At 37.6% G+C, this 9,115-nt stretch overlaps 1 protein-coding gene across 1 annotated transcript; it reads left to right on the top strand.

Moving 5' to 3' along the window:
- The first annotated feature begins 6,346 nt into the window (after window positions 1–6,346).
- Window positions 6,347–7,375, top strand: LOC101349437 (olfactory receptor 6C4-like). Its single transcript, XM_012554814.2, is given in 2 exon segments — window positions 6,347–6,782; window positions 6,785–7,375. Coding segments are annotated over 2 exon segments (936 nt in total). The 3' UTR covers window positions 7,285–7,375.
- The last annotated feature ends 1,740 nt before the right edge of the window (window positions 7,376–9,115 follow it).

Below are 9,115 nucleotides of genomic sequence, written 5' to 3'. Positions count from 1 at the left end.
ATCTCTTGAGAGATAAAAGGTGGTGCAGGCCACACCCCAGGGAAACTCCCTTTACATTGGATCAGGGATGTGACCCGGGTTAGGGTGGTGTTACAATCCCACCCTAATCCTCTTTAATGTAAAATTACAATCACAAAATGGAGGACAACCAGGCAACACTGGGAATCATGGCCCAGCCAAACTGATACACACATTTTTGGGGGGGACATAATTCAAACCATGACACCATCTTTCATCCATATCTGACTTCTAAGTTGTGATTCATCCCAGGGATCTCTTTGGGCAAAATCCCACAGCATCTGCCCTAAAAGTCAAGTGTAAGCATATTCTCAGTTTATAGGTCCATCAAAGTTACATTTTTGTAATTGTGGAGCATGAAAACATATAACTGTAATCTTTTCTTTATTTTTTAACTAAAAAGTAACTTGTGGTTGTTTAAAGTATTCAAACAATATATATTTTTTTAACTTACATGGGATCTTACAATACATTATTATTTGACAGTTTTACTCATATAGCAGAATATCAAAGACATCTTTCCAAGTCACGTCACATAAATCTTCTCCATTTATTTTTATTGGCTTCCTAACATTTTGTAGTTGAACTCTGCCAAAATTATTTAGTCATTTCCCTGTTGATGGAAACTTAAATTGTTTCAACTTTTCACTATTATAGGAAATGCTAAAATGAACATCTTTGTAAAATTATTAGTGCATAATGACTATAGAATTTATGTGGAATATCAATGTGAAATTTTGGATGGTATCATAGAGCTGTTCACCAAAGAGCAAAAGTAATTACCAGGAAGTACAGAAGTCAGGACATTCAGGTCACTAGGTGACAAAGCCTCATTCCTTACAGTCTAGTAATTAAGATGTTCTTGGGGACAATAGCAAAGACAGATCTCTCATGTCCCAGATAAGCACTTGGCCTGGGGTGCTTTGTTTCTGGGATCTTAGAATATCACAACATGAAGAAGCCCAAAGGATTTTTGATATTCAAGACTTCTTTCTTGAGGGAAACACTAACCTTTCTGAAACAGAATATTATGACCATAATCTGGTAGCCCTTTTCCTGGTTCTGTGTTGGGACTACACCTGTATCCCAAGGAAAATGACCTAGTCTATCCTGAACGCTTCAAGACTATAGGAAGGGGATCCAGGTGCAGATGAACACTTCTCCCTAAGTGTCAGCTGGGAGAATTAAAAGTGCTTCCTAAAAGCCCATCCTAAAATCATTGGATGTCCAAGGTTTCTCTTACCATCAGTGTCAGGCAGCTCAGGATCTGAAAACTAAACACAAGAGCTGGTTCTGTGCCTAAACTTTACACACATGAAGTCATTTGTGAAATGCTATATTCTCCTTCCCCTCAACAACAAATAGAAAAAATACAGTTTTTTATTATCTGGTGATAGAAGAGCACCAGCCATGAACAAGGAAATCTCAAAACATAACCTTGCTGATAGAGGCCTGACCCTCAGTTCTTGAAATCTGAGCAGAGAAAAATAACACAAGTGACCCCGGGGTCAGTGCTCAGTGGAGTAGGAAAAGAAATGGTAAAATCAATTTAGAGATTCAACCAACTTCACCCTAGACTGACTCTTGAAAGTTCCTATTAGTCGCTAGACAAAAAAGATACGGGGAAATGTACAATTTGTATGGTAAATAACCAAGGATACAGGGGGAAATGGAGAAGAAAGTAAGGAGGAAAAAAACAGAGAGAAAGGCACTACCTTTTTTCATGTATTTAATACATATGTATTTTGCCCACACTATGTTTTTACCACTGCTACTGGGGGATAAATGAATGCCAAAAAAAAGAAATATATATATATATATAAAGAGCATAAAGAGCCTAGCACAAATACAATACTACAATCACTGAATAAATATTTATTCTCTTGCCCTTGCCCTGCCCTTTAGAAACAATCAGTTTTTGGAAAGATGACATGTATGGATAAAATAGAAAATGTTTAAGGCCTAAAGAGAATGCACCCTTATGTTAACTTCTACCTTAGAGTCAGACATTTCTGCATGTATCCTGTGTCACAGATATTCAGGCTATTTTGATCAAACGTCCACATAGCATCTCACAAATGCTAAATACACTTTGACTATGCAGGCTGTCATTCTCAGATAATAGTGCTTAAATGTCTGAATCAACTGATTTGCACAAGGAGATCTGCTGGAAGTAAAGAGGCAACCTCTCACATACACCTATATCTTCTCCTAGCCTTACAGTACAGAAGCAGAGAGAGACTCTAGTGGCATGAGGCATATATTTTCTAGTCAATGCAATGACTATCTTCCAATTAAAATTTTTTTGAAAATACTAGAAATCTACTTTTGCATGTATATGGCCAAATACTCAGGAACATAAATTTGGGTCAATGGCTTATTAATAACAAAATTCCTTTCAACTGGCTGCTAACAAGAAGCTTGGAGTAACAAAACTGCCAGTTCTCATTGGACAATATGTGTAAGAGTCATTATTTTTCAGAAATAAATTTTCTAAGACATTTAACCAGAAAACCTATCATAAACTTTAGAAATTTAAAAAGGCATCACAGAGTAGAAACATGCTATGATCTATTTTAATATAGTAAGTATAATTTAATGGAAAAAATATTTAAAGAAAATGTATTACAGAGGGTTAAAGATAGGGGCTAAAAATGAAATAAGAATTCAGAACTAGAAATATCAGTTTGAGAGACAGCATGAGAGAAGTGTAAGACAGAACATTTTACTGATTTGGAGACTAAAACAGACAAACAACTTTTGAAGAATGCGTGTTTAAGGAAAAGAAGCACAGCCAGAATAAAAGACCCATCTTTAGGGGCCAGAGTTAAAGGAGAAAAAAATTAGGAGGGGACTGTTACTGTATTAAGAAGATACTAGGGGGAAAAAATCAAAGACAATGTAGAGGCAAAAAATAAATATGTAGAAATTTTTAAAAGAGTATGCAATTAGTGCTTAAAAATATATTAAGAAATAGAGAAACAAGCAAAATTAAAAAGAATTTGCTAACTGTGTGATCTTGGTCAAATCACTGAACTTCTCTGAGCCTCAGTTTCATTATCATCCCCATCATTATCCACACAGTATCATCATCCACATTATCTCATCTGTAAGACTGAGAATGTAATCCTAATCTCTGTCTCTGGCTGAGCATGGGAACCAGCACAGCATGACAGTCAAGTGTGCAGACTCTGAAGTCATGAAGCTCTGGGTCAGAATCCTGGCTGTAGGATTTAAAACAATTTATCAACCTCTCCAAACCCCAGTTTCCTCCTTTGCAAAATGCTGATAGTTATGACATCTACCTTAAAGGGTTATTATGGGAATCAAAATAAAATCACAGTGCTTGGCACATATTAAGCCTTCAGTTAATGTCAGTTATTATTTATTATTATCATAGTGATAACCACAGAAAGTATGCACATGAAAATGCTTTTTAATTTATAAAATGCTAAAAATGTTACTGTTTTCTATTTTCAAGAGTCAGAAAGAGATTGACATTAGACACAAGAACAGCATCTATTCTTTTGAACAGAAGTATGAGAAGACAGGTCTAAGAACAGAAATGTCTTGAAGAAGGAAAGAAGATAAGGAATATCATACCAGTGGGACTTGTACTAATTATTAATAAAATGTAGGTGAGTGATCTACTGGAAATGGCTTTCAGAAGGGATTGAGGATTTGAAAACTGTGGACAGGGCTTAGATTAGTCATTGTGGGGGAAATTCTAGGAAACCACAGATGAATAAAAGTTTTCTTAACAACTGGGAATCCTCAGCTAAAGCCAGGCAACAGAAATTCACAGTGGTAAATTAGCAAACTATCAGGGATTTCCAGGCAGTCCTCCCTGTCTCAGAGACCAAGAAAGAGAAAAAAATTTTTCTATTCACCTCCCCTAGAGATTGGCGATTGATCCATCAGGAATATCAGAAGGATAAAGAGACACAAGTCCAGCATGTGGAAGAGGGAAACACTGAAATAACTGGCTGTGGCCTCAAAGCTGGTAAGGAGTCAGGTATAGCTAGCAGAGGGTTCTAGGACTGAATCGGAGGTGTGAGAGACTGAGAGTCCAGAGGTCCTTGTGTGAAGAAAGAACTGCAGATGAAAAGAGGAAATGGCTGAGATTGCTCTCAGTGGGGATAGGGAATGTCAAAATCAAGATAACAAAGATGGAGCTGTAATGTTTGATACCGAGTCCCAGGGGCAGCCATGTTACAAACTGGTTGATATGGAAAAGGAAGGTGAGAAATGGTAAGGTCAATAACATGGATGTCAATTAAAGTTCATACAAACAAATCTAAAATCTGCATTGCATTTTAAAGGTAATGAGTTTTAAATATTTCAATATTTAAATTATAAAATAGATTTTACAGTTTTAGTTGGAAAATAGATTCTATACAGAGGAATGCCTGAACTATATGTCTAATCTTAAAACAATCTGTAGTCCCTTAACGAGGCTGATGTGTTAAGGGTTGATTAGGTTGATCAGCCAGGTCACAGTAAGTAGGTTAATTATCAACAAGATTAAATCAACATAGTTGACAATTTTAAGTAAATAAACACAATTTTCTACACTAACATTTTAACAAGTGTAACTTTCAAAAATAGAGTTTTATTTTCAAAGTTATAAGTCAACTGTCCTTGGATCTATTATAATAAATCTTTCAATAATATAAAGAAGCTCTTTGACCTTCTTAGCTCTCTGATTTAGAAATTCAATTTTACAATAATAAGTTACAGAACAAGTGTAAATTTAACTCAAATTTTGTAATAATAGCTATGTACATATTCAGAAACCTGTTCCTTATCTATAGAACAAAAAAATAATTACTCAAATTATCAAAGCATGGTGTAAACAGCCCTCCAATTTTTCAAGGTATTCATTAGACAGGTCGAAGTGAAGTTTGCAACGTTTGATTTCAGTTATATTTTTCTAGCCCAAAATTAATTTTTTTTTAATAAACATGGATATATAAGAATGGTAGAAGGAAACTGATTGAACATATGTCATCTGTTCCTCTGTGGAAACAATCAAAGATGAAAGAACCGGGACCTGAGGGAAGGCAGACAATGGTAGCAAAGATTTAGAGACTGAGGATATTAGTTATGATGGTCCATAAATTCAAAAAATCAAAGGGAAGTTGAGGGTATCTTTGGTTACCATAGCTATCATGGTGTTGCTGATTACATCCTAAAATCTCTTCAATTTCAAGCTAATCTCTTTTCTTCTCCCACTAAGATCAAGAGAGTGATGGAAATGAGACATTACAGCCAAATTAACAGACATAAAAGGAGATCAAAAGCAGGAACAATGTTCTTATGCTGAGCAAAATAAGTCAGTCCCAAAAGGACACATACTGTATGATCTCACTTATATGAAATAAGCAAATATATAGAAACCAAAGATTATCAGTGATTACCAGGGTAGAGAGGGAGAGGGAAAGGGAAACTTTTTGTTTGGGGGGCATTGAGGTTTTGTTAATGGTGATGAACGCTTTTGGATGAGGATAGCAATAATAGTGATGCAACATTCAAAATGTGATCAATGTCATTGAGATGTAAGTGTGGAAGTTGTGTTGGCAGATGTTTTGATGTGTATGTTTTTATCACAATAAAAAAACAGGAAGAAAAAAAGTAGGGAAAATGTACAAAGTGAAAATGGAAAAAATAATAACTTAGACATTGGCTTAGAAGATGATGTGTTGTTGTTAGGTGCCATCAAGCAGGCTCCAACTCATAGTGATCCTGTGTATAGCAGAACAAAACACTGACCAGTCCTGCACCATCCTCACAATAGTAGGTATGCTTGAGTCCATTGTTGCAGCCACTGTGTCAATCCATCATATTGACGGTCTTCCTCTTTTTCACTGACCCTCTACTTTAGCAAGCACTATGTCCTTTTCCAGGGATCGGTCCCTCCTGATAACATGTCCAAAATAAGTGACACAATGTCTTGTCATCCTCACTTCTAAGGGGCATTCTGGATGCACTTCCTCCAAGATAGATTTGTTTGCTCTTTTGCAGTCCATTATATACTCAATATTCTTCACCAACACTATAATTCAAATGCATTAGGCTAGGAAAGTACATGATAATCCCAAAAAGTGGCCATAGAGAAAATGCTCCTATCTGGGAACTTAAGAAAAGAGTTCTTGTGACAGCCAGCCCCATACAATAGAAAATCAATTTGAGTCAGATTGACAGGAAAAAAGCACTTGAATCAATTCAATGGAAAAATCTTAGCCTCTTCTCTATATTCCTGAGTTTCTCTCCCCTCTTCATCACTGATTTATTTCCTTTGTACCTTCACAGGCACCAAAGGTTACCAATGAAAAACCAAACATTTCTGAGAGAATTTGTCCTGCTAGGACTAACAGATATCCCGGAGCTTCAGACTGTAATTTTTATTCTTCTCTTCCTTACCTACATATTTAGCATTTTAGGTAGTCTGACAATCATCACTCTCACACTACTGGATTCCCACCTCCAGACTCCCATGTATTTCTTCCTCCGGAATTTCTCCTTCTTGGAAATTTCCTTTACAACCACTTTTACTCCTAGGCTGCTGGTCAGCACCTCTACTGGAAATAAGGCCATCAGTTTTGTTGGCTGCTTCACTCAGTATTTCTTTGCTATATTCCTTGGTGCAACAGAGTTTTTCCTTCTGGCTGCCATGTCTTATGATCGCTATGTAGCCATCTGCAAACCCCTACATTATACAACCATCATGAACAACAGGGTCTGTGTCCAGCTGGTTCCCTGCTCGGGCTGGGTGGGTTCTTAATCATTTTATATCCCATCATCCAGACCAGTCAGCTGGATTTCTGTGCCTCCAATGTGCTGAATCATTATTGTTGTGACTATGGACCCCTCATAGAAATATCTCGCTCAGACACAAGACTCCTGGAGCTGGTTGACTTTATCTTAGCAGTTGTGACCTTGGCTGTCACCCTGGTGCTGGTGATTCTCTCCTATACAAATATCATCGAGACCATTCTGAAGATCCCTTCTGCCCAGCAAAGGAAAAAGGCTTTTTCCACATGTTCTTCCCACATGATTGTTATCTCTCTCTCTTATGGCAGCTGCATCTTCATGTACATAAAACCTTCAGCAAAAGAAGGAGTTGCCTTCAATAAGGGAATAGCTGTGCTCACTACATTAGTGGCCCCTTTACTGAACCCCTTCATTTACACTCTAAGGAATAAACAAGTAAAACAAGCCCTTAAGGATGTGGCCAGAAAGATTATGCATCTTTATTTACTTTAATGCCCTCGAAATCAACGGAAACGTTGAATGATATTCATGAAGATCCTCCAACTGATAATTTTAGCTTCTGATCCCTCCTTGTGTTAAAGTGATTTCTCAGATGAATTGACTGTGAGCACATGGCAATATTTTGTTTCAAATTTGCTGGAAAGAGAAAGGAATTCCAAGAAGGCCAGTTCAAAAAAATTTTTTTTCTGGTAGGTATCTTTTAATTAAGGGGGAAAAGGCTAAAAAAAATAATATTACTAGACTGGGCACAAAAAAAAAAGAACTCTCTGGTTTAAAAAATTATTTTGATTATCATAAAACTGGTGATCAGCTAAATGATTAAGCCTATCTTCCTATGAGGAGCTGTTAGTCTCATCAATCACTATCAAAAAGCTGCAAACACATTATGGTAGAAACACTAGATTCTTGCCAGAGGGGGCTATTAGTGATATCATGTAAGAAGTCCTACTTCAAATTATTTTTTCTCAGATCTGAAACAATTTCCTTTCTGAAGCTTCTCCCTCTGACAACTCTTAAAACTGCCTCTTCCTGGCACCTCTTACAGAAAGTATTTCCTGTTGTAAAGTACAATATGAGGTCTCACGAGTACTCGTGAGGACCTTTCTGACTCTCTCATTTGGGGGCTGAAACCAGATTAAGACTGTTACTAGGGAATTCCTGTGTCTAAGAGTAATAAACACTCTGTTAAAATAAAGCCAGGAGATTTACTGATAACAGTCCAGACTGGGGAAAATGTCTGATTTTACAGAGTGAACAAATGCCTCTAAAATGGTGAAGCTGTGGAGACTTTTTAAAGGGTGAGAACAAAGAGCTTGAGGTGCACTATTTTGAATGGACATTACAAACTTAGATTAACACTAGGCGGGTTTACTGGAAGCGGAGGCTACGAAGGAGGAGATTACAGGACGTTTCTCTCTTAGAAACAGCTCGCTCAGATGAAATTTTTCTTGTCAGCATTGCCTAGGAGATCTAGATAAGAGCATCAGCGCCTTCTTCCTGAGACATTATTTCAGGAAGTGTCTTGATAGCTTCTGGGAAACAGTTTATTGTTATTCTCTCAGTTTAACCACAGAGAAAAGGAGAACATTTTCTTTCGTTTACACTTAGTCACACGCCTTAAAGAATAAGTCAGGGGTCTGCATATGTCAAAAGAAAGGCAAGATAGAGTAGGGCCCCAAACTCTAAAGCAGCCATTTTTACTTTACTCAAGTGCCTCGGTTTACTTGCTCTTACTCACCTGGTAACAGGGAACTGTTAACAGGGAATCATCTGCACTCCATTTACAAGAAGACTCTGATGAAGAGAAACTTTAGGCCAAGTTGGCAATGACCAAGATCTGTAGAATTGGAATGTGGCAAGGTGTGCCTGACTTTAAGGGGTACGTTTATTATAGATGAACCTGAGGAGGTTGGGAGTGTTAAGAATGCTGTTTAAGAAGGCCTTAGGATGCCATGATATATTAACTATCTCCACGACTCCCTGAAGGTCAGGATACCTTGGCTGCACCTCTGAACTTGCCAGTCAATGTGGGAATTGCAGCTTCCTGGCTTCTGGTAGTTCTCTACTACTATAGGCCCTATAATCCTCAGGGATACTAACAAGCCCAGCTCCATGATCTCTTCTTCTACCATCATCCCAGCCCTCAGAGGAGAGCCACCACTGAACATCCTAGTGACACTGGTATCCCTCTCAGCTGCACACTTCTAAGCAGGCTTGATGAACGATGTGTGCTCTGGGCCCACCCATGGAACATAATCTTCTAGTGGCTCTTCTGTTCTTTCATCGTATATCCATTCCAGCATCCCCTCCTTCCTCAGCCTCT

This window comes from Trichechus manatus, unplaced genomic scaffold (assembly GCF_000243295.1).
Source record: "Trichechus manatus latirostris isolate Lorelei unplaced genomic scaffold, TriManLat1.0 scaffold00027, whole genome shotgun sequence".
In the NCBI taxonomy this organism is placed as follows: domain Eukaryota; kingdom Metazoa; phylum Chordata; class Mammalia; order Sirenia; family Trichechidae; genus Trichechus; species Trichechus manatus.
The sequence above is the reverse complement of the archived record's forward strand: the minus strand, read 5'-3'. Positions and strand labels throughout refer to the sequence as shown.